Genomic DNA, 26,877 nt, shown 5'->3' on the forward strand with positions numbered 1-26,877 from the left:
ACAAAGGGAAGCAGTAGATGATAAGGGAGTGAGTTAATATTTTAGCCTATCCCCAGTGTTATTTAACCCATACAATGAACAAGCTGTAAAGGTAACCAAAGAAATATTGGGAAAGGGAATGACAATTCAATAATAAGAAAAAGAAGAAGAAGGAACAAGAAATTTGTGACGGCTAAGGACTTGGCAGACCACTGGAATGGACCAGATAGTATCTCATAAAGAGATAGCAAGATGAACATCAATGAAAGTTAACTGAGGGTAATGTTATTGTATTTGAACCTGCTTCCTGTACTCATCTCTGGGTCTCCCTAGGCAGTTTTAACCTCCTACAATTCCATCCAATAATATTCCTTGATGTCTCAGGATGTGTCCCAACAACTGTTGCTGCAAATTTCTTTTCTTCCCAACTCTATTAATTTCCTCCCCATGATCTAGCCATCTAATTTTCAGTGTTCTTCTGTGGTGTCACATTTTGAAAGCTTCTATTCTCTTCTTGCCTGACCTGCTTATTGTCCATGGTTCACTTCCATACAAGATTAAACTTCAGACAAATTTCTTCAGAAAATACTTCCTAGCACTTTAATTTATATTTGATACTAATAAATTTTACTTCTTCAAAAATGATTTTCTTGCCATTTCTATTCTACATTTTATATCCTCTCTACTTCAGCCATCATCAGTCATTTTGCTGTCCAAATTGCAAAACTCATCTACTTCCTTCCGCATTGCTTGATTTAATTTGATTACATTCCATTACCCTTGTTTTGTTTTTATTACTGCTTATCCTCTATCCTCCCTTCAAGAGACTTCCATCTGTTGAAATACACATCCAGTTCCTTTCCTGTCTCAGGCAGAATTACAACATCATCAGAAAAACCTTAAACTTTTTATTTCTTTGCCCAAATATTAATTCCTTCTCCAAATTTTTCTTTGGCTTCCTTTACTGCTTGCTCAATGTACATACTGAATGCTATCAGTGATAGGTTAAAAACCAGCCTAACTCAATTCTCAATGGCAGTTTCACTTTTATGCTTTTCAGCTCTTATTACTGCCATCTGTTTTCGTTACAAGTTTCATATAACATATTGCTTACTGTATTTTACCCCTGCTACATTGAGAATTTCAAAGCATATTACAGTCAATATAGTCCAGACCTTTATCTAAGTCCACAAATGTTATAAACTTAGGTTTGCCTTTCTTTAACCTAATCTCTGAGATAATTCATGAGATCAGTATTGCCTTGTATGTTCCTTCTGTTATCTGGAACCCAAAGTGTTGGCTTCTACCAGCTTTTCTCTTCTTCTGCAAATGGTTCACATTAGTATTTTCCAACCATGATTTTACTGGTGGTTTGGTAATAATCCACCTGTCAGCACATGCTTTTTTTGGAATTGGAATTATTACATTATCCTAGAAGTCTGGTGGTATTTTCCTTGTCTCAAATACCTTGCCCAACAGGTGGGACAGATTTGTCATGACTGGCTCTTACAAGGATACCAGTTTTTCCAAGAGAATCTCTTCTACTTCTGGGGCCTCATTTTGGCTTAGGTCTTTCAGGGCTCTATCAAATTATTCTCTCAATATCATATCTCCCATCTGATGTTCACCTAATTCCTCTTCTCTTTCTATAACACTGTCATCAAGTTCATTTTCCTTGCAGAGGCCCTGTATGTATTTCTCCTACTTTTCAGTTCTCGCTTCTTTGCATAGTGACTGCTTTATACCTGTCCTCTTGGATATTTATGAAGCTACTTCTCTTTTCTCCTAAGGACTTTTTTTAATTTTGATGTAGGCAGGACCTATCTTTCCTCTAGTTATAGATGCTTCTCTATCTTTGCATATGTTTTCTATCCATTCCTGCTTAATAATTTGGGGATTTTTTGTATAGTTTTTGGACGTGTATTCCCTTTCACCTGCTTCATTCAGTACATTTTTAAATTATCTCCTTTCATCAATTAAATTAACCAGGATTTATACTAGTCCTTGTCTATTTACCTATTTGATCCTCTGCTGCCTTAACTATTTCATCTCTAAAAGCTACCCATTCCTTTCCTACTGTATTATTTTACCCTGTTTTAGTCAATTATTGCCTAACTCTCCCTTTGGAACTTTTCAAAAACCCCTGGTTCTTGACATGTCTTACAGTTCACAATGACTGAACTACACTCTGTGAAAAACTCTATGAGGCTACTTCCTCTTTCATTCATTTCCCCCATTCCATATTCTCCTATAGTTTTTCCTTACCTTCCTTTTCTCACCATCAACTTGCAGTCCTCCATTACAATTAAATTTTCCTTTCCCTTAATTATGTGAATAGTTCCTTTTTTCTTATCATATGTTGTTTGAATATTTTTATTTTCTGCAGAGCTATTTGGCATATAATCTTGTACAACTTCAGACTGGTGATGGCTTCATACCTATCTTGGCTGTGATATTCCTCATAAAAGCTCACCACCATTCTAATTTCCTTATCCAGCATGAGACCTTTTTCTACCTTACCCCATTTAATTACGTATTTATAACCCTGAAATCAGTTTACCAGAATCTCCATTCATCCTGCCAACACATTTCACTAATTCCCACTATATCTAACCACCAATCACTTCCATTTTTAAATTCTCTAATCTGTCTAATTGATTAAGGGATTTAACATTCTACTTTCCGATCCATAGAATGCGAGTTTCTTTTTCCCCCCATGACAACATCCTCCCGAGTTTTCCCCTTCCAGAGTTCTGAACTGGGGATCATTTTATCCCAGAATATTTCACCCAAGAGGATGCTGTCATTATTTAAAAATACAGCAGACCTACCTGTCATTAGGTAAAGTAATGACTATAGTTTCCCCTTGCTTTCAACTGTTCACAGTACAATCAGAGCGGCATCATGATAACTGATGTTACAAAGCCAGATCAGTCAATGATGCTGACTGTTGCCATTGCAATTAGTGAAAACGCTGCTCCCCCTCCTCTAGATGCCATACATTTGTCTGACCTCTACACAGATACCTCTCTCTTGTGGTTGCAATTACTGTATAGCTATATGTGTTGTTGAGGCACGCATGCCACCCGACTTTGGCAGTGTCTGTGACATGTGGCAGTACCAAGAATTATGTTTTATTATTATTTTGGTTTTAGTTTCCTTGCTTTGTCTGAAGCAAACTCATTTGTTATGGCATTGATGTCAAATTTAGCAGCTGTGCGAGGTGTAGCACCTTCGCATCACTCCTGTCACTTGTTAGGACGATATCGTTATAGGCATCAGTCATAAACAGATGTCACCAGCTGACATGGACCTGAGTTACAGAGCTGCACGTAGTTGTACTAGTAGGCGGCAGAGGTCAGCAGTTGATGGACAGTGCTAGCAGTCGTAGTCAAAACAATGTTGTAAAGTTATGTTTGATTAATATTTAATGTATTTGCATAATTATAATTGTTTTATATGTGTAGTAGTTATCAGTGTGAGTGTTGCACGAGCACAGAAGAACAGAAGTAAATGAAAATTGTTTTGTTTATTCACAAAGTACCAGTTAAACTATACAGCGGATTTACTATAATTAAATGTGCAGTCAGTTTATGGTACTAATAAATCGTGAGTAGAACACAAATTAATCGGTAATTTCAGAAGGAGTAATTTTATATTTGATACTTTCCTAAATTTATTTATTTAGCAATTTTCATAGGAAGAAATGTTTTACTATGATTGGTCATTGAAGTAAAGTGCGGGTTAGCGCGGGATAATACTGCAACCTGATTTGCTGTTTGTGATATCAGCCAATCAGAAAAATGGAGGCTCGCGCCAATCTATGCTGGGAAAAAAGCCTTTGGTGTGATCTGGGGGGGTCGGGGCTGAGGGTTTGAACTAGTAACATCTCATTTAAAGCAGCTCCAACGAAAGTACTGTAAAATCGTGGGAAAATGCTAATTATGAGTTTGCAAAGTAGTACAAAGTGTATTTAAGTGAATGGTATAGTGTAAGTCGTGTGGAATTTAGGACGGAATATCAAATTTATTGCTTTTGACTGTTAGTTAAAACCGCCTGGCGTGTTGTGCGATCTAAGACTGGAACACGTATTACATGTAAAGCAGAGTGCACAACATTTGAGCGAGCATTTTCATAACTAAACGATCCGGTGAACTTGAGTAACTTCGGTAACGGGTGTAAATACCATAAACTGGCTACGTGTGTGATTGTGGTGTGCATGTGAACTTCACATTGTGTTGCCACATAGTACGGACTTGGCAGTATTAACTGTGATCTTTATTGTAAAAATACACCTGAAAATTTACATTGCCAAGTTAAAACTTTTATTTCAGTAGCTAGCTACATCCCATTTACCAGACAATTCTATGTATTTTGCGACCTGCAATAGACAGTAGTGGTCTAGTATTTTCTACTACAGCTTTTAGCTACACAACTGAACATTTCTGGACACTGGTAGGGCATTAAAAAAGTAACGTGCTGCACCACATGTGGTTAATCACATTGACATGACAGCTGAATTTAACAGTCTACATCACCAATACTCAATGTTAAGTAGTGGCTCAGCTCTTTTAATTTTCTGGTTTTATGATGACATGATGCAGCAGTCAGGGTGGAATTGTCATAAACATAGTCAAAACTATTTTAGTGTTTGGATAATGACCATGATGAATTAAGAAATCTTAACAAATGTAAGTGATACAAACCTGTGCAAGTTGATGCACTGCAATATCGATATAACACATTTGTGCATGGTGTCTGAAGTGAAACTTACACATGCAGAATTGGATTGCCTGTGCACAATCGTAGGATGGTGGCATAGTGCACGCAATCATCAATTGTTGGCAGCTTCTCATTGGTCACAATAAAGAAGTGTGCAAAATGAATGAATAGGAGAGTGTCTAAGAGTGCTTGCTGCTGATTTTTTAATACAAAGTGAATGGAACTATGTGTGTGCTAGTCCTCTTCTAGTGAATTTTAAGCAATGTTTATTAAAATCTATTTACTCTCAATAAATTGAATTTCTCCAGACACATGTAAGTTGGTTGGTTTAATGATTAAAGGTTGAAAGAAAACCCCAAAGGTCTACTGAAGGTCAATAAAACCTAAAGAAAGGGACAAGAAAGGAGAAAAGGAGGGAATAGAAAAAAGTTGGGTGAGGTGCCCCATACAAAGAGCAGCCAGATGACCTCGCAGGCAGAAAGTGCGATGGAGGACATACTCCCCACAACTTAACAGACACACCCCACCGAATTCCCAGACATGGCTAGTAACATGGAAAGGGTGATATAAGCACATGAAAACAGAGAAAGAACACCAAGTCAAACAAAACATATGAGAATGGTGGTTGGGTTTTGGGTTCTGCTGAATAGGTCAGGAGACCACTATTTCCAGGAGGTGGCTACAAGGGTAGCAGGGGCCATGTGGCATTGACTGAGTGGTTTTTTAGGTAAGATGGTCTCAGGAAAATACAAAAATGGCTTCAGTCACAAAAGTTGCAGGCCAAACACAGGAAGGATGTAGATACAGGAACCATTGGCATAACAGTTGTAAATTGTCATAGCTGTGTTGGGAAAGTACCAGAGCGCCAAGCACTAGTAGAAAACAATGATGCTCGAATCATTATAGGCACTGAAATCTGGCTAAAGCCAGAGATAAGCTCTGCTGAAATTTTTGCGAAGATCATAACTGTGTTCCGAAAGGATAGGCTAAAACGGTTGGCAGTGGCCTGTTTGTTGCTGTTAGAAGTATTTTATCTTGTCGTGAAAATGAATTAGATAGCTCCTGTGAGTTATTATGGACAGAGGTCATTGTCAGCAACCAGAATAAAATATTAATTGGATCCTTTTACTGACATCCCAATTAAGGTGATGCAATTGCTGAAAGGTTCAAAGAAAACTTGAGTTTCATTTCAAATATTTACCCAACTCATACGATTATAGTTGGTAGCAACTTTAATTTACCCTCAATATGTTGGCAAAAATACATGCTTAATTCCAGAGGTACACATAAAACATTTAAAATTGTGCTAAACACATTCTCTGAAAATTATTTTGAGCAGTTAGTTCATAAGTCCACGCAAATAGTAAATGGTTGTGAAAGCACATTTGATTTCGTAGCAACAAATAATCCTGAGTTAATAACAAGCATCAGAACAGGTACAGGGATTAGTGAACACAGGGTTATCATAGTGAGACTGAATATTGTAACTCACAAATCCTTAAAAGAGAGAGAAAAAGAGAGAGAGAGAGAGAGAGAGAGAGAGAGAGAGAGAGAGAGAGAGAGAGAGAGAGAGGAGAGAGAGAGAGAGAGAGAACAAAAACTATACCTATTCAAAAATGCAGATAAAATTTCACTTGATGCCTCCCTGAGAGATAATCTCCACTCCTTCCAAATTAACAATTTACATTATGTAATCAAAAGTATCCAGACACCCCGAAAAATATGCTTTTTTTTATATTAGGTGCATTGTGCTGCGACCTACTGCCAGCTACTCCACATCAGCAACCTCAATAGTCATTAGATATCTTGAGAGAGCAGAATGGGGTGCTGAGCAGAACTCACAAACTTCAAATGTGGTCAGGTGATTCGGTGTCACTTGTATCATACATCTGTATGCAAGATTTCTGTTGTGACTTGGCAAGACAGCCAAGCCACTATGATTGGTAGCCGAAAGGCACGCGTCTAAGCTCACGCAGGCTGGCGTGAGGTCTGGAACAGTTATAGGAGTTTATAGTAGAAAGAAAAGTACGTAGCTTCTGGAATACTTAACTTTAATCCATAATTGGTGAATATCAGTCTGACGGTACATGCAGCACAAGATAAATAGCAAATGAGAATGGCGCCTTGCTAGGTCATAGCAAATGACGTAGCTGAAGGCTATGCTAACTATCGTTTCGGCAAATGAGAGCGTAATTTGTCAGTGAACCATCTCTAGCAAAGTCGGCTGTACAACTGGGGCGAGTGCTAGGAAGTCTCTCTAGACCTGCCGTGTGGCGGCGCTCGGTCTGCAATCACTGATAGTGGCGACACGCGGGTCCGACGTTTACTAACGGACTGCGGCCGATTTAAAGGCTACCACCTAGCAAGTGTGGTGTCTGGTGGTGACACCACAATTTCCACACTCCTAAACATCCCTAGGTCCACTGTTTCTGATGTGATAGTGAAGTGGAAATCTGAAGGGACACATACAGGACAAAAGCATATAGGCTGACCTCATCTGTTGACTGACAGAGACTGCTGACAGTTGAAGAGGGTATTAATGTGTAATAGACTGACATCTATCCAGACAATCACACAGGAATTCCGAACTGCATCAGGATCCACTGCAAGTACTATGACAGTTAGGCGGGAGGTGAGAAAACTTTGATTTCATTCTCAAGTGGCTGCTCATAAGCCACACATTATGCCAGTAAATGCCAAATGACACCTTGCTTGGTGTAAGGAGCATAAACATTGGATAACTGAACAGTGAAAAATGTCGTGTGGAGTGACGAACCATGGTACACAGTGTGGCGATCCGATGTCAGGGTGTGGGTATGGGGAATGCCCGGAGAATGTCATCTGCCAGCTTTTGTAGTCCCATAGTAAAATTCGGGGTCGGTGGTGTTACAGTGTGGTCGCATTTCTCATGGAGGGGGCTTGCACACCTTGTTGATTTGAATGGTACTAACACAGCACAGGCCTACATTGATGTTTTAAGCACCTTCTTGCTTCCCACTGTTTAAGAGCTCTTCAGGGTGGCGGTTGCATCTTCCAACATTATCAAGCACCTGTTCATAATGCACAGCCTGTAACTGATTGATTACATGACAAGAACATCCCTGCAATGGGCTGACCTGCACAGAGTCCTGACCTAAATCCTATGGAACACCTTTGTGATATTTTGCAAAGCTGACTTCATGCCAGGCTTCACCAACCGAAATTGATATCTCTCCTCACTGCAGCACCCCATAAAGAATGGGCTGCCATTCCCCAAGAAACCATCCGGCACCTAATTGAACATATGCCTGTGAGAGTGGAAGCTGTCATCAAGACTAAGTGTGGGCCAACATGTTTAATTCCAGCATTACAGATGGAGGGTGCCATGAACTTTTAATTCATTTTCAGCCAGGTGGCAGAATACGTTTGATCACATAGTGTAATTATAGACCAAACACGGCTTCAATTCAAAGAAATAGTATCAGCAGCAGTTGAGAGCTTTGTACCAAATAAATTAACAAATGATGGAGCTGATCCTCCTTGGTACACAAAACAGGTCAGAACACTGCAGAAACAACAAAACAAACATGGCAAATTTAAACAGTCACAAAATCCCGAATATTGGTTATCTTTTACAGAAGTTTGAAATTTAGTGCGGGCTTCAATGTGAGATGCTTATAACAGTTTCCACAGTGAAACTTGGTCTCAAAACCTGGTAGAAAATCCAAAGAGGTTCTGAGCATATGTGGAGAATACTAGTGGCAAGACACAATCGATGCCTTCTCTATGCAATAGCAACGGAGATGCTATTTAAGGACAGTGCTGCCAAAGCATAGTTACTAAAGTAAATATTCCAGAATTCGAATCAAGAACATCTGCCAACATGAGTAACATAGAAGTAGATATCCTCTGAGTACTGAAGCAACTTAAATCACTTAATGAAAGCAAATCTTCTGTTCCAGACTGTATACCAATTTGGTGCCTTTCAGAGTATGCTTATGCAATAGCTCCATACTTAACAATCATATACAACTGTTCGCTTGACAAAAGATCTGTACTCAATGACTGTAAAGTTGCACAGGTCACACCAATATTGGAGAAAGGTAGTACGAGTAATTCACTAAATTACAGGCCCACATCATTAACATCAATATGAAGCAGGATTTTGGAACATGTATCATGTCTGAACATTATTAATTACATTGAAGGAAAAGGTCTATTGACACACTGTCAACATGGATTTAGAAAACGTTGTTCTTGTGAAACACAACTAGCTCTTTACTCACATGAAATGTTGAGTGCTACTGATGAGGGATTTCAGATTGATTCTGCACTTCTGGATTTCCAGAAGGCTTTTGACACTGCACCATTCAAGCACTTTGTATTGAAATTGTGTGCTTATAGAGTATCATCTCAATTATGTGACTGGATTTACGATTTCCTGTCAGAGAGGTCACAGTTCCTGGTAATTGATGGAAGGTCATTGAGTAAAACAGAAGTGATTTCTGGCATTCCCCTAGGTAGTGTAATAGGACCTTTGCTGTTCCTTATCTACATAAATAATTTGGGAGAGAATCTGAGCAGCTGTCTTAGTTTGTTTGCAGATGACAATGTCATTTATCAACAAGTAAAGTCATCAGAACATAAAAACAAATTGCAAAAGGCTTAGGAAAGGTATCTGCATAGTGCAGAATTTGGCTATTGACCTTAAATAAAGAAAAGTGTGAGGTCATCCATTAAACTTTGGTTACACGATAAATCAGTCAAATCTAAAGCCCATAAATTAAACTAATTACCTAGGAATTACAACTACAAACAACTTAAATTGGTAGGAACACACAGAAAATGTTGTAGGGAAGGCTAACCAAAGACTGCATTTTATTGGCAAGACGCTTACAAAATGTAACAAATCTAATAAGGAAACTACGTATACTACACTTGTCCATCCTCTTTTAGAATACTGCTGTGTGGTATGGGTTCCTTACCAGATAGGAATGACAGCGTACATTGGTACATTGAAAAAGTTCAAAGAAGGCAGAGTTTTTTGTATTATCATGAAATATGGCAGAGTGTGTCATTGAAATGATACAGGATTTTGGTGGACATCATTAAAAAAAAAAAGGTGTTTTTCTTTGTGGCGGAACCTTCTCATGAAATTCCAATCACCAACTTTCTCCTCCAAATGTTAAAATATTTTGGTGACGCTGACCTACATATGGAGAAATGCTCACCACAATAAAATAAAGAAAATCAGAGCTCGTATGGAAAGATAGAAGTGTTTGTTCTTTCCGTACTCTATATGAGATTGGAATAAAGGAGAATTATGAACCTGGTTCAATGAACCCTCTGCCAGGCACTTAAATGTGATTTATGGAGTATTCATGTAGATGTAAATGTAGAAGGGAGAATAAGAGCAAAGGAACAAGTAGGGTGAGGTCTGAGCTGGACCACCAATCACAAACAGCCACTGCCCGTTTTGGGTAGAGGAGGCAACAAGTTACCCTGCCAACCCCTCAATGGGTTGACGAGGCTGAGGTGCCCTTCCTTACAGAGACTGATTAAAACCCCCCCTTCAGTAATAAACCATAAATCCAGGTCAGCCATTGAGGCATCATCTGCTAACATCAGAAATATTAAGAGCCTGCCACAGGGTGGCTGGGAGAGGACAGTCCAACAAAATTTGAACTATCATCAGACAGACACCATAACAACAGTGGAGCGGGTCCTTGTGACAGAGGTGGTGACTGTGAGTCAGCCAAGTATGGCCAATGCAGAGCCAGCAAAGGATGATGGAGTCCTTGCAAGAGGTCCACATGGAGGACAACCTCAAATTTGTGGTCTCCTTCATCATGTGTAGATTTGTTTGGCAAAGTCAGAGTATGCCATTCTGTATTCCAAATCCTTCAAACTTGTGGCATGATACTGATTGAAGATCTGGTTCCAGAATGCTGATCTCAAGATACTGCATGCCAGCAGCCAATTTGGCCAGCCTGTCAATTCAGTGACATTATCATGAGAAAACTCCTGTGTTCCAGTTTCTGCTGTTACATAGCCCAAATTTTCTATTTCACTGTCACAAAATTATTAATTAATACCATATTAATACTATATGACATAATCAAATGAAAATAAGCAAAGCAGACTAATTTTCATGCCCGCATCTTGTGGTCGTACGGTAGCGTTCTTGCTTCCCACGCCCGGGTTCCCGGGTTCGATTCCCGGCGGGGTCAGGGATTTTCTCTGCCTCGTGATGGCTGGGTGTTGTGTGCTGTCCTTAGGTTAGTTAGGTTTAAGTAGTTCTAAGTTCTAGGGGACTTATGACCACAGCAGTTGAGTCCCATAGTGCTCAGAGCCATTTGAACCATTTGAACTAATTTTCATATCTAACAATTGCTCACTTCAGATACTGTTTGAATAGTAAAAATGGCAGCATTAAGTCTTTGAACAAGATCCTGAATGTGGGCTTTCTACGACAGTATACTATCTATCTGGGTACTTAGAAATTTGAACTGCCCAGTTTCACTAATCATATGCCCATTTTGTGAAATTAAAACTTCAGGTTTTGTTAAATTGTGTGTTAGAAACTGTAAAGACTGAGTCTTGCTGTGATTTAGCATTAGTTTATTTCCTACAAGCCATGAACTTAGGTCATGAACTGCAGTATTTGAAACCAAGTCAATGCTGCACACAACAACCTTTACTATCAAGCTGGTGTCATCAGCAAACAGAAATATTTAAGAGTTACCCATAATACTACAGGGCACTACTCACTGAGACAGTATGTATTAGAAAACAGTCAAGGGAGACATGTTTAATAAAATGGAGAGTTCTGATAACTGCTGTCAGCTCTACCATAAACACACTACTTGTTCTTGACAGTGAATGATTATCTATACCTCCAGGAGATGTAAGAGTATATACCAAGTCATCCACAACTTTAGAGCAATCAGTGTAAAAGATAGTAGCACCCTGGAACTCTTGAAGAACTGGGCATAACAGATGATGGAAGGTCATGGAGGTGAAGGACTTCAGGACCTGGGAAGATTGTGGTACTAGTCCATGGTCTGGGCACCACTGAAGGAGGAGTACATGAGAAAACATAGAGAGAACAAATGAGGAAGTGGAGATGGATATCTTGGCAGAGGTAAGCTAGGCACACTCCAACTGGTAGACCCACCCGAGGGCAAGTATCAGGACGATGATACCCCTTGTAAGTAAAGGGAATACATGGGAATATCAGGGAATTGTTGAATGGTGATTGAATAGGAGACCAAGAGCTGACACCACTGAATTTTACGGGGCAAGAACCCTGTTTCAGCAAGAAAACTGGCTGTGGGACTAGTACGAAAGCAACCAGTGGCCAGACATGTCATGACGGCGGATTGGGTCTAACAGCTTAAAAGCTGAAGGAGCTGCCGAGCCATAAACCTGGCAACCGTAGCTCAGTCGGGATGAAGCCAGGACCTTGTAAAAGTGGATAAGAGCAGCATGATCCACACCCCCAAGGTGTGTGGGTAAGGAAGCAGAGAGCATTAAGCTTCTACCTACAGCTAGTCTTCAGGTAACAAATATGAGGTATCCAGGTCAGCTTTTCATCAAGGAGATCCAAGAAACAGGACTGTGCTACAACATCCACATGCTGTGTACCTCCTCAGTAGAGTTTTGGGTCAGGATGGCAGAAATGCATGTCCTATGTTTTTCTTAGAAGAGAATTGGAAACCATGGGAAAGAGTGTAAGCAGAGGCACAGCAATGGCATCTTGGAGCTAGTGTTCAGCAGATTCTACTGAGGGAGAGCTGTGCCAAACACAAAAATCATCAACATGCAATGGAGGGATGACCAGCAGCCCCATAGTGATCAGTAATTCATTAATGGCGATGAGGAAGAGTGTGACACTCAATATAGAGCCCTGTGGGGAACTGAGTGAAGTGCTGAATCAAACTTGGAACAAGTGATGGGATGAATGAAAACTGGTAGGTAGCCTTGAAAGCCCCAGTCATGAAGGGTGAGTAAAGTGTGATGATGCCAAGCAATGTCATACACCTTATACAAGTCTAAAAAGATTACAACAACATGTAAGCTATTGAGAGAGATTGTGTTCATAACTGACTTACGCATTGGTTCAACTATGTTATCTCACCATTGTGAGGGAAAGGCACTGTGCAGCCAAAGACAGTTCAACATCCTGAGGAGATGTTGCCTTTGGGGAATATTCAGATGTTGGATCATGTGATTGTGAATTGAGTCAGGGCCTGGGGCTATGTAGTGGACTGATGTCTGAGGCCGAAGTAGTTCCTGGTCAGTGAAGGGTCCATTAAGGAATTCAGCTTGGTGGGGAGTGAAATGTGAAGAAATGTCTTCAAGTTGTTGCTTCTACAGTAGAAAAGTAGCCAGACAGGAAGATAATGGTGATACTGTCACAAAGGTGGGTCACAGGGTGTTCTGCAAAACTGATGAATCAGTACAAAGACCACCCTCTAGTACAAGACCCAGAAAAGCTGTTGATATTGGCTGGCCAGAATACCATGGAGCTTAGCTCACAGCTGAGACTAAGAGGCATTTGTCCCCAGAGAGGAGACATAGCACTCACAGAATTCCTTCTTACTGGGTTTGATTAAATAGCAAGCCTTAGCCCGAAGTCACTTAGATGCTATAAGGTTGGTCTATGAAGACTAGTGTTTGAATCACTGCAGGGCTCATTGATGATTCTGAATAGCTATTGCAATGTCTTTGGTTCACCAAGGCACCAAGTCATGGTGGCAGGGGGGACGGGAAGGGGGAGGGGGAGGCGGAGGGGGAAATGGGGAAGGAGAGGGGCAGGGGGAAGGGAAAGCTTTAGAAGGAGAACAGCAGTTTCAGTAGTGTGGATGATCACTTCTGAAATGCCTTGTAGTATTTCATCAATACAGTTCAACAGTGAGGCAGTGAATGTTAACAACAGAGGCATACAATGGCCAGTTGGCCCTGTGAAGTTCCCAGTGTTGTAGTTGGTCTGTCTGGGTGTGCCAGAGAAATGACTGGTTCACCGAGAAAAGGCCATTGCCACAAAGGTCTTCACGCAGTGACTAATGTAGTGAATTGGGAATGAGGCTGTTCGATTTATAGCTGAAAATGTGCTATGGGCAGCCCTAAAGTTGGTCAGAAAACTATACTTTAGGAGGCACATATCATGGTCTATGCTCATCTGGTCAATTAGAGGGCCCCTGCCAGATGAAGAAGTAGTACTCCCCCACAGGGGGTAGTGTGCACTGAAGCCATAGAAAAGAGGGGGGGGGGGGGGGGAGTTTTTGGATTAATGCGATCAGTTCAATATAAGTAAGGGGCCTGCTTGGGGGCAGGCAAACTTTGCAACTGGTTATTACTACAGTGGTTTGCATCCGCAACACTATTGCCTTCAACAAGATACAAAGGGAATCCATTCGCCAATGACTTCTGCATGATCTGAAGTACAGACCCCTCCAGATGTCCTCTTGGGACCAGCACGGTTATAACAGACTGCAAAATAACCATGGAGAATTCAGGAATGGTGGCCAGTGAAGTGCAATTCTGGGAGAGCAATGCAAACCACAGAAGAGGAAATAAGGTGGTGGTCTTCTGATAGGTGACAGTAGGACCCATCACAATTTCACTGAATGATCACATGACTGGTGGCCAGGTTAAGCATGAAGGAGCCAGTAAGGTCACTCACTCCACAGGATCATGGCCTGTCACCAGTGAGGATATAACCACATCCACAAACATCAGCTCAGAATCCTACTGTATGGAGGTATCTGGTACCTTCAGGGCCTCTGAATGAGCTTTGACCCATTTCTTCTTTTTCTTTGTCTTCTAGTTAACCTTTGTTGGGCAAGGTTGATTCAAGGGGCTATCCATATTGAGCACAGGGACAGATGATGAGTGGACAGCCATAGGATCCACAGGCCATGGCTCCTTCAGCCGTTGTTGAATGTCAGACCTCTGAGCTGGATGTTACCAGAAAGCCCTGTCACCAACAGATGCCAAAGATGGAGAATGCTTCTCCAGTTAGGTGTGGGAAGAAGGGGGGGGTGGGGGGGTGGGAGGAGGAAGGAACTACATCAGAGGAGGATGGTGGGAGACCTGGTTTGAGGAATGTTGAGATTGGGGGTGGGGCAGGAAGGGGGGGGGGGGAAGAGGCTAGGGTAATTGACTGTCATATCCACAGGATGTAGGTGTGCATATTTATTCTGTGTCTCGGTATATGAGATACAGTCAGTGAATTGGTACTCTTGTATCTTCTGTTGTTTCATGAAAACTGGACACACTGGTGATAGTGGAGGGTTATATTCCAAACAACTGACAGAAACAGGCATACATTCACAAAGACTATCTTCATGAAGTAATCATCCACTGCTGCCACATTTTGGTTCACCATGCAATGGAATTACTTATAGCCAAAGCATAAACATCATAAACATAGATAGTGGGACATGTGGTTTCCCATCACACCTGTGCTCTATGACCTTAAACTACTCCAGGAGGACATTCCCTCTAAAGACTAAGATAAAGACACCTGTTTCTGCAATGATTACCCTTTTTTTTTAATTTGAATGTTTGTCAAAATGTATGCCTCACTGCTGAAAATTAGTCCACAGTTCCTCATCTGTATAGTGTTTATGGTCTCTGTCCTAGATTATACCTCAGCCCATGCTCAAAGTTTCATGTGCAGCAATGGTCACAGATATCTCTTGCCTAGATGATCACATATTGAAGAGCAGTAGATCAGGCAGCAAAGAAAGTTTTAAGTAATAACAAACCATTTCACATTTTCTCCAGAGATTCAACTTCCTCAAATTTGTCTTCAATATTTTGACAAAAATCATGGCTCCATTGCAGTAAATATCTCCCCATTAGCCTGAGTACAGGCCAAATATTGGGTGAAGTATTTTGCTCTCAAATATCTGGCTTGATCTTCTTCCCCTAGCCTAGCAAGGGAAGGAAACCTTGTGGTGTCAGCCCCAACAAGAGGACGATAAAGTTAAGAATGAAAATTTACAGAATGCTGGATGAAAAGAAAATGTGTCTCCAAAACCAGATCCAAGCACAATCAGTACCAAAAATATCATCCAATGGAAAGGCAGAGGGGAAAAAAGAATAGTAGAAGGATAAACTTGCAGCATGGAAAAGGAAGAAGTGCTGCAAGGGTCGGGGCTCTGTGGTGGCCGAGCACAGACTCACAAAAGAGATTTGAGCCCTGCAGAGAATTTGCTTTTAATTTTACTTGTAATGTGGTGTTCTTTAGGCTATATCCTTCTGTAGCAGTTATAACATCACTAACTTTGCCATCTCTCTGTTAAAATATTTTGAATGAAGCATGAGAAGGTCCTACACTCCTTTACCCCTCTGTGTTAGCTAGCTTCATATAACATGTAAATCTGGACAGTATCAGTATGTAACTGAATCCCTGTTATATTAATTTTTGTTAGATTGAAAACTTCATTAAACCTATTCAGCAGTTTCAAAAACAAATGGTCTCTCTGCAACTCCATCAAACTGCCCCTATCTTGCATTCATTCAGTTAACTGTAGACATTTTCAATGTCAAAAATTGGACAACAAAGGTGAAACACTGTATACTCAACCAAATGATGAATGAAGGTTAGTCCTGTTGACTGGAGGCAATCACTGTCATACAGTCAACCAGATAGTAGGTGGCCAATGCTGCATATGGGATAGGTCCCAGAGAATTCTAGAAAAAGAGTGTTTCAGAAATTGACAGTCAGCCAACAATCCAGTCGAGAAAATTTTCTAGAAGAAATTCTTTTCATTGGCATGTTAGGAGATGACAAATTATTACTGCTCTTTGATTAGACACCAATTTATAAAATACAAACACCATGTTGTATACAGAACTTACAGAATGCAGCAGTGGAATGCCTGAAGTGGCACAGAAAAATTGCCACAGTTGACAGATTTTGCCAGCTTGAGCAGATTTCTGGATTCATATAATGTTCACAGTAGTCAAGTTTAATGTCATGTTAGTGATTAGCCCCAACTTTTATAAAGGTTGCACCTAACTACTGTACAATGCTTCCACTATATCATGACATATTTCCTCTTTCTATTGTTTTTTGCATTTTTGATGTTTACTCTGATGACAACTATATCAAAAAACTTCCAAATTAGATTTAATTTACATTTTTTTTAAAAAAATAAGTGTAACTCAAATTCAGTGAAGTGAAGCTGTTGGTTTGAACACTATGATGTTTTACCAGGCATGTTCCAACTGGAGGAGATATGCAATCGCCTCTCCCCAACATATAAATTGATTTACCCTGCCAGTTATAGTGGCCATACAATTTACTGTGTACGTGAAACTACAATGCTGCTTATCATTTTTCACATTAATAAATCATTGTCAGTGGTGAAAGAAGTGGTAAATGAAAGAAAAATACTAAAATCAACTGGGAACTGGACTGTGGAATTTCGTTTTGTAGTTTGGTATTTACCCACTGTGCCACTGAGTCACACCCTGTGCTTCTACAAACACTTTTTAACAAAACATTTAACTAATCAACTTTTTTGGGTGTTCACAAGTTCTGTGAAATATAATCTGAATTTCTACCAACAGTTTAATAACAAATGGCTGTTTGTACCAGCTGCTACAATTTACACAGTAAAATAAGACCAAATATATTTCATAAATGAAACCTTAATTTAATTACCTAATTCACACATGTGGCATTCACTCATAACTATGTGTCGGTAAGAACCTACAGGCTTTAGTCCAAAGAACTCAAGACTAATTGAAACCTGCAGTTTTTCTTATCAGAAAAATTTGTACTTAGTATTTTTACATACAGATGCAAATATGGAAATCAGCTATACAATAACTAGTACTGTAATTGGCACTGGCTGATCCAAGTTCATCTTCACATGAAAATTAAAATCATACGAAGAATGCTTAACTTCAAAATTAATTTTGAAACTTTCATTCACACTTAAGTACCAATGAAATCTGAGGACTCATCTCTTAACAAGTCAGAGATACAATTACAGCTGATCTCCCTCCTCCCCCCAAATGCCCCGATCCCCCCATTGGAACATTTATAGATGTATAACTTACACTTAGAGTGTTAGTGGCAAACTAATATGCTATGATTAAGAGTGAACAAATTAATACGTACTAGGGATAATCTTGCACATTTTTGTCACATATACTAGTCCCATCTTCAGAACAGTTCTTAACATCCTCTTTGGGAGTGAAATTCAGGGCCTTATCAGGAAATACAATATCTCCAGCAGATCTCCTGTCAACTGCAAACAGAAAATTTTTTCTATTTTATTTTCCAGGTATTTAAATAATGTATATAAGTATATTTTTAATTACATTTATTAGTTTGAATTACATTCATGTAAATCAATTGCTACTTTACATTTCTTATAGAGCATTCATGGTTTCTTTAAGCACAGAGTGACAAAGTAGTTAGGGTGATTCTTGCATTAGAGCTGCAATACTTATTATTAACTATGTAAGAGAAGGAGGAAGAGAGGGGTTGGCCAAGTTTAACATATTCACTCTATTTTTATGTCTATATGCTTAGGATAAAAACTATCTGGAAGACACAGGGGACTCTGTATTATATTATTAAGTTATACCTTCTTTAATCAGGCCCTGTAATTTCAATTTGTAATGAATGAGTGTTGCACGTTGCATGTAGATCCCAATTAAGTTTTTTCACTGATAAACTACATAGGAATTTTTTGCCAATTGCTGTACAGAGATGTTAAGTAATAAACATGTACATAAAAATGAAATGAACATTCTGTTCAAGGCAATTATTATTGTTATGGATCTCCCATTTGCAAGAATACTAGTTTTCTCTGCCTCTCTACACTGAAGTATTACTGTTTGTAGAAGACAGTAATTATAGACAATGGAAGTAGTATGTTGTAATAGTTAAATCACTGAAGGCATCTTCAGGGGACAGGTATAAGACAAGAACTAACAGACACTGAATTTCATATGTTGGAATTGTCTCTGCAACACAGAATTTTGTCTAGCAATCCTCACGAGTGCAGAAGTTGGTACTGGAAGGGGAGAATAAGACAGTTTAAGGATGCAGATGGAATTATATAAACAACATATAAACAACCACTACCTATGAAATTAAACACCTGAGGCACAATATTCCACCTCTTTTTTGCAAGTCCATTGGCTGCTCAGAACCTCCATTGTAAGATGGGTGATTGTCTTTACTCATTCCATTGCTTGTATTTTGCACAGCATTTTCCATCATCATATTAATTCACTCACCTTACATGGAGTAAAATGCCTATCAGCTTCAGGTACTTACTAGAGCAAATTTACTTATTACAATGTAAGTGTGATGATGTCTACATTGAGAGAAGGAAACACACCCAAAACTATGTGTCACCTCTGATAATAATTAGATTAAAATGTAACTGAAGGATGTCAGATATGCAAGTAAATGTTTCAGTTCTGTGAGCAGAATGAGTTGGCACAGTGGTCAGACAGTGGACTCTCATTTGGGAGGACAGCAGTTCAAATTCCCATCGCGCCGTCCACATTTATCTTTCTTGTCATTTAGAAAAATCACTTAAGGCAAATTCTAGTATTATTCTGGAAAATACAGTTTGATTCCCTTCCTCAAGATTGAGCTCTCTGAGAATGATCATATCATTAAGGGATGTTCAGGTGAGAATCTTGTTTGCTAACTCTTGCTGTATGATACTCACTTAGAGCACACTCAAAGTAGGGTGTGGCACACAAACCAATAGAATTAAAGTGCAAATAAATATATATGGGGTAATTAGCAGTCTCTCAGCAGTTTTGTTAAGTGCAAGGCATCACTGTGCTTAATTGAAGCCCAGTAGACTTTAGCACTGTATGTCAACACCCCTGCAAAAGAAGCAGGAAAAAATGTCAACTTCAGAAATCTATCATCATTGTGATATGTTACCCACAAATCTGAATTGTTTTGGGAATTACAATCAACTATAGACACACTCTCCAAGATGTGATCCTCACCATTTCATTAAGAGCACTGAGTCATATGGTGCATCCACACATACTCCTGACAGTCAAAATATTGACACCACAACAAAAGGTCTAATGTGTGCTATGGTTAGCAGAGTTAAAATCTGTATTCAGCAGTGTGCAAGAACAGAATGGAACATGAATCCTACCACACATAAATCCATTTGAAAGTGGAGCAGAACTCTTTGAGAAATGGGAAGTTTCATTTAAAATGTGGAATACATCCTAAAACACATGCCAATGAAGGGACTTTGGAATATGTGCACAAAACATTTGCTGGACCCTCACATAAATCCATTAGACAAGCTAGTAGGGAACTAGCTGTCTTGTATTCGACAGTGCTTGACATAGTGCACAAATGACTCTAGTTCCATGCTTACGAATTCCAACTTTTGCATCACATTAAGCCTGCAGGCCACTGCAGATGATGTGATTTTGCTGTTGAAATGTTGCAACATACAGACAAAAACAATGACTACCTCAATGCAGTGCTGTTCAATGATGAATCTACCTTCCAAATATGTGGCCAAGTTAACCAACATAACTGTCAAATATGGGAAGGTGAGACTCCAGGAGAAGTGACAGTCCAGAAAGGACACACCAAAAGATAATGTGTGTTTGGGATAATACAAATGTAATACAATTGATTCACTTTTTATTATGGAGTCTACAGTGGCAGGATACACCTCTGCAGGCATGTTGGCAAACTATGAAGTTCCAAAGATTCCTCCCAATGCCATTTTACAACAAGATGGTGCCAATTCTACTATCATGGGGATGTACCACATTCCTCCATGAGATGTTTCATATACATTGGATCAGTAGGGAGGGGTGGGGGTTACATTGCCTGTCCCCATCAGTCTCCCAATCTGACTCTTCTGGATTTCAGAGCATGGCAGTTTATCAAAGACATTTTTACAGGACAAAGATTCTTGATGATGTATATTTGAGACAACTGACATATGATATACGCTGCTGTAGAGGTCACAACACCTGTCACGCTTAGGAACATGTGGTGAGAAATGGAGAACCATTTCAGTACCCGTCAAACCATAAATAGTGTCCACATAGTACTGTACCAACATGCATAAAAATGTTTGCATTCCTGTGAACAATGTTGGACAAATAAAGTTATAAATCTTTATAGGTATTGAAATATAAATGTTTTTGTATACCTCTATCCCAGACACACTGTGTAGATTTTCTTAACAAATGCGATTGTCATTTTATTCTGTCATACGAGTGTAAGTAACTTCACAACATTTCTTTAAATTTATCACAACAACAGTATAAAATTTACAATGGGATCATTGTTCAACATTGTCACCCTGCTTTTTAATGTATCTGGTCTATCATTGCATTTGCTCTCCAATAACCTCAGAAAGAAAGTTTACCTGTTTACTAGCAAGCCAAATACGCACTTAAACCTTCATCCCTTAAACCTTCATCCCTTAAACCTTCATCCCTTAAACCTTCATCCCTTAAACCTTCATCCCTTAAACCTTCATCCCTTAAACCTTCATCCCTTAAACCTTCATCCCTTAAACCTTCATCCCTTAAACCTTCATCCCTTAAACCTTCATCCCTTAAACCTTCATCCCTTAAACCTTCATCCCTTAAACCTTCATCCCTTAAACCTTCATCCCTTAAACCTTCATCCCTTAAACCTTCATCCCTTAAACCTTCATCCCTTAAACCTTCATCCCTTAAACCTTCTTTAAGTAGACTAAACAAATAGAAATTCAACCTTGCTGACATCCACACTGTACGCATGATTACCCAAAATCTTGAAATGCACATCTGAGGAGTCTGCATGGTGTGGATGGTGATATCTGGACATGCGTTGTCATGCAAAAAAGAACACCATTTGACAATACATCTCAATTTTTTCTGAATTTTGGGTTCATTTAACAGAGGAGGGGGGGGGGGGGGGGGGGGGAGACTAAACTGCAAGGTCATCGGTCCCTTGTTCCCAGTGAAATAATTACACAGTGGAAAGCACAGCACAATAACAAGAGAAAGGAAGTACCACAAGAATGACAGAAGGACAACCAACACTACTATAGACAAAAACAGGAAAAGGAGACCATATAGAGAAGCCAGAAACAGGGAAAAGGGATAAAAGCTAGACAGCAGATGATCTTGGCTGACTGACTATGAGAATAAAAAGGAAAAGCCAGCCACTCTGCAACACCTTAAAACATCAACCCTAAAAGCATTAGAGTGGAGAACACAAAGGGTCAAATGACATGTGCCAAAGCATATATAGAATGATAAAACCCACCATCGCGTATAAAACATAAAACTAAATTAGCTGATGAGGCACTGTCAGCTACAATTAATGGCAATGGGTCCAGTAACTGAAAAGTCCATCGCAGGGCAGCCACAGGAGGACAGCTCATCAAGATATGGGCCACTGTCAACCAGGCACTGAACCAACACTGAGGTGGGTCATCATGGCACAGGAGCAAGCTGTGTGTCACCCAAGTGTGGCCAATGCAGAGCTGGCAGAGAACCACAGAGTCCCTGCGAGAGGCCCGCATGGAGGACTGCCACACATTTTTAGTCTCCTTAATGGCATGAAGTTGGTTGTGTAACTGAGGTTATAACATTTAGTCTCCTAAAGCCGCAGAACCTTGCAGTGTAGCACTGAACGTAGGTCAGTTGCAGAGAAGCCAATCTCCATAAGCGCTTACTATGTAGCCTGTTTGGCCAGCCTGTCAGCAAGTTTGTTGCCTGGGATTACAAGAAGACCTGGGGTCCAGACAAACACCACTGAACAACCAGACTGTTCCAGGGCATAGATGGACTCCTCGATGGTCACTATCAAAGGATGATGAGGGTAGCACGGGTCGAGAGCTTTTACGCTGCTCAAGGAGTCAGTACATAGGAGAAATGCCTCCCCAGGGCATCAACAGATGTGCCCAAGAGCACGAGATATAGCCACCAGCTCATCAGTGAAAACACTGCAGCCATCGGGCAAGGAATGCTGTTCAGTATGTCCTCCATGGACATATGAAAAGCTGATGTCAGCATCAGCCATTGAGCCTTCAGTGTAAACCACTTCGTGGCCTCGGTACTTGTCAAGAATCAAGAGGAAGTGGCAGCGGAGAGCCACAGGGTTAACCGAGTCCTTAGGGCCATGTGAAAGGTCCAGGAGAATCTGCAGTCTAGGTGTACACCATGGAGGTGTATGTGAATGGACCTCAAGTATAGGTGGTAAACGCATGGACTCCAGTTCAGAAAGAAGGGCTCGGACACGAACTGCAACTGGAAGCCCTGACCTGGGCCACCAATGCGGGAGATGTGATTCCGAGGGTCAGAACAGGAGATGGTGATTCAGACGTGCAGGAGAACTACAAACGTGTGCTACATAACTGGACAACAGTTGTGCATGCCTAAGCTGCAATGGAGGCACTCCGGCTTCCACAACGACGCTGGTCACCAGACTTGTCCTAAAAGCTCCTGTCACTAGGCGAACGCCACAGTGGTGCACTGGATTGAGTAAACGCAACACCAAGGGCACCGCTGAACCATCAACCACACTCCCATAATCAAGGCGGGCTTGAATAAGGGCTCTGTAGAGCTTCAGCAGTGTAGAGTGATCTGCACCCCAGTTGGTGTTGCTCAGGCAGTGGAGGGTATTGAGGTGTTGCCAGCACTTCCACTTAAGCTGACGAAGGTGAGGAAGCCAAGTCAATTGGGTGGCAAAATCCAGTCCTAAGAATCGATGTGTCTCCACTACAGTGAGCGGATCATCATTAAAGTTTTGGTTCTGGATGAATGGTACGACGTTGACAGAAGTGCATAACGTATAACTTTGAGGCCAAAATTTGAAAACCGTGGGCTACAGCCCATGGCTGCACCTTTTGGATGGCTCAGCAATACCAGTACTGGTGCAGCAGTATGAAATACAGAAGGTGTTTGCATACAGAGAAGTTGAGACGGATGGCCCTACAGCTGCTGCTAGACCATTAATGGCCACAAAAAATAGACACACTCAATATAGAGCCCTGCAGGACCCCATTCTCCTGGATATGGGGGGGAACTATGGGAGTCACCAACGTGGACACGGAAAGTACAAAGCGAAAGGAAATTCTGGATAAAAATTGGGAGTGGCCTTGCAGACCCCACCTGTATAATGTGAGAAGGATTTGATGTCACCAGGTCATGTCATACGCTTTTTGTAAATCAAAAGAGACGGTAACCAAATGTTGGTGTCTGGAAAATACTGTTCATATGGCAGACTCTAGCGACACAAGATTATCAGTGGTAGAGCGACCCAGGCGGAAACTGCCCTGACATGGAGCCAGTATGCCACGTGACTCCGGGACCCAACCCAACCACCAACATACCGTACATTCCAGCAGCTTAAAAAGAACGTTGGTGAAGCTGACTGACTGATAGTTACCCACATCAAGTGGGTTTTCACTAGGTTTGAGCAGCGAGATGATGGTGCTCTCCCGCCATTGCGATGGAAAGACGCCATCGCACCAGATCTGGTTGAAGATGACGAAGAGATGTCGCTTGTAGTCAGATGAGAGATGTTTAATCATCTGACTGTGGATCCGATCTGGCCCAGGAGCTGTGTCGGGGCAATGTGCAAGAGCACTGAGGAGCTCCCACTCTGTAAATAGGGCGCTATAGGATTCACTGTTGCATGTAGTAAACGAGAGGAGTTTCCCTTCCAGCCGCTGTTTGAGAGTGCAAAAGGCTGGGGGGGTAATTCTCTGACACAGAGGCTCGAGCATAGTGCTCAGCAAAGTGCTCAGAAATCACGTTTGTGTTGGTAGACAACTCGCCATTTACGTTAACACCGGGAACACCTATTGGGGTCTAGTACCGGAAAACAAGTTTGAACTTTGCCCACACCGGGGAAGGTGACGTATGGCACCCAATGGTCGAGACATATCTCTCCCAACACTCTTGCTTCCATCGTTTGAGAAGTTGGTGAATGCGAGCATGGAGCCGTTTGTCTTTCGCCAGTGGCACCCTAAAGAGAGGGAGATCGTGTTTTCTGCCACAGAAACGATCGTTGTAGTCAACTGCTCAACCATCACATCGATGTTCCGGTGTCAGGGAGATTCAACATTGACAGCAGAGGTGAAAGTTCCCCAGTTCGCTTTATTTAAAGCCTCTCTGGGCAGACATCCATGGGATTGACGCTGGGGTAGTGACAGGAAGATGGGGAAGTGGTCACTACCACACAGGTCATCATGTGTTCTCCAGTGGATAGATGAGAGGAGTCCTGGGCTGCAAATTGATAAATCAATGGCCAAGTAACTACCTCCAGGCACACTGAAATGTGTGGCGGCCCCAATATTTAAGATGCAGAGGTCAAACTGAGACAGTAAAGTTTCGAGATCTCTGCCTCGGCCAGTAAGCATGGTGCCACCCTCAAGGGGTTATGGGCGTTAAAATCTCCCAAAAGTAGAAAAGGTTTAGGGAGTTGATCAATCAGTACAACTAATACATTTAGGGGTACTGCACCATCTGGAAGAAGATATACATCGCAGACAGTTATTTCCTGCCTGTTCCATATGGAACATTCAATGAGGCAGTTTACGCCTCAGAGTCACCTGATGCCACCAACTTTTTGCCTGAGTGGTCTATATCCATTTTGTCTGAAGGTCTGGCGAGATCTAGGTCCTCAGCAGACACCAGAATCTCCACCTCATCTGCATTCTTTTTGGATTTCTCTCGGTGTTCCTTCAGTTTCCCTGGCTGGGAGGACTTCACTGATTCAAAAAAAAAAAAAATGGTTCAAATGGCTCTGAGCACTATGGGACTTAACATCTGAGGTCATCAGTCCCCTAGAACTTAGAACTACTTAAACATAACTAACCTAAGGACATCACACACATCCATGCCCGAGGCAGGATTCGAACCTGCGACCGTAGCGGTTTCGCGGTTCCAGACTGAAGCGCCTTTAACCGCGTGGCCACACTGGCCGGCTTCACTGATTCAGTCTCCAGCACTGGGAATGAACGTGAATCCCTGCAACCAGCTACTTTTGGGCTCTTCAGCCACTGGCGGGTGTCATCTTTCCCACTAGCAGAAAACTGGGAAGGGAGTGACCCAAGGGACCCCTTCCTAGCGACAGCAGCTGAAAAAGTTGTACTCGTCGTTGGCTTAGAAGTGGGGATGGACTTCCCCGATGGTTGGAGGGTGTTGCTCCTGAAACAGATGGTGCAGGAGCAACAGGGAGGTAAGTGCGCCCCACCATCAAGGGGGCAGGTGTAGTTTTCTGGCTCTGAGAGGTGACTGGGGTTGGTGGAGCTGATGGGGCTAGAACTATTGTAGTGGCAGCGTAAGATGATGTCATGCGTACTGGATGAAGGAGTTAAAATTTCCTCATAGGCTCAGTGTAGGTCAGTTGGTGCAGAGTCTTTTACTCCATGTTTTCCTTTCTTTCTGGAGAATCCTGCAGTCTAGCAAGCCAGGCGAATGGTGCGCTCCATAGTCAACACAGATGGGAGGAGTGGCACATGGAGTTTTGGAATGTGATGGGCACCTGCAATCTCGACATGTGATGCTGTAAGTACAGCAGGAAAACATATGACTCAACTTCCAACATTTAAAGCACCACATTAGGGGAGGGATATAGGGTTTTACATCACAGCAGTAGACCATCACCTTTACTTTCTCGGGTAATGTACCACCCTCAAAGGCCAAGATGAAGGCATCAGTGGCAACCTGATTATCCCTCAGATCCCTGTGGACACACCCAACGAAATGTACTCCTTTCCGTTCTAAATTGGCATGCAGCTCATCGTTGGACTGCAAAAGAAGGCTTTGTGAAATATGATACCTTGGACCATATTTAAGCTCTTATGGGGCGTGATGGTTACAGAAACATCCCCCAGCTTGTCACCAGTGAGTAACACCCATGACTGGGGAGAGGATGCTGTTTTGATCAAGACTGACCCAGATCTCATATAGGACAAGCTCTCCACCTCCCCAAACTTGTCCTCTAAACGCTCAAGAAAAAACTGAGGCTTCAGTGTCATGAAAGATTCCTCATCAGCTTTTGAACATACAAGGTACCAGGACAAATGAGAGCTGCTACCATCCTTAGCCTGACATTCCTCCCAGGGTGTGGCCAGTGAGGGGACCAAGTTGGGGTCATACTTCTGTGCCTTGAATTGAGCCTGTGAACACTTAGAGACTGCTGGTGTT

At 41.4% G+C, this 26,877-nt stretch overlaps 1 protein-coding gene across 2 annotated transcripts in view; it reads right to left on the minus strand.

The window, feature by feature from the left end:
- Positions 1–26,877, minus strand: part of LOC126184606 (uncharacterized) — a 452,291-nt gene that overhangs the window by 101,300 nt on the left and 324,114 nt on the right. For both annotated transcript variants that reach the window (XM_049927060.1, XM_049927059.1), the window contains exon 4: positions 17,825–17,954. In XM_049927060.1, coding sequence (XP_049783017.1) covers positions 17,825–17,954 — 130 coding nt within the window. The remainder of the gene's footprint in view (positions 1–17,824; positions 17,955–26,877) is intronic.

The sequence above is a fragment of the Schistocerca cancellata genome, chromosome 4, assembly GCF_023864275.1.
Source record: "Schistocerca cancellata isolate TAMUIC-IGC-003103 chromosome 4, iqSchCanc2.1, whole genome shotgun sequence".
NCBI classification, from domain to species: domain Eukaryota; kingdom Metazoa; phylum Arthropoda; class Insecta; order Orthoptera; family Acrididae; genus Schistocerca; species Schistocerca cancellata.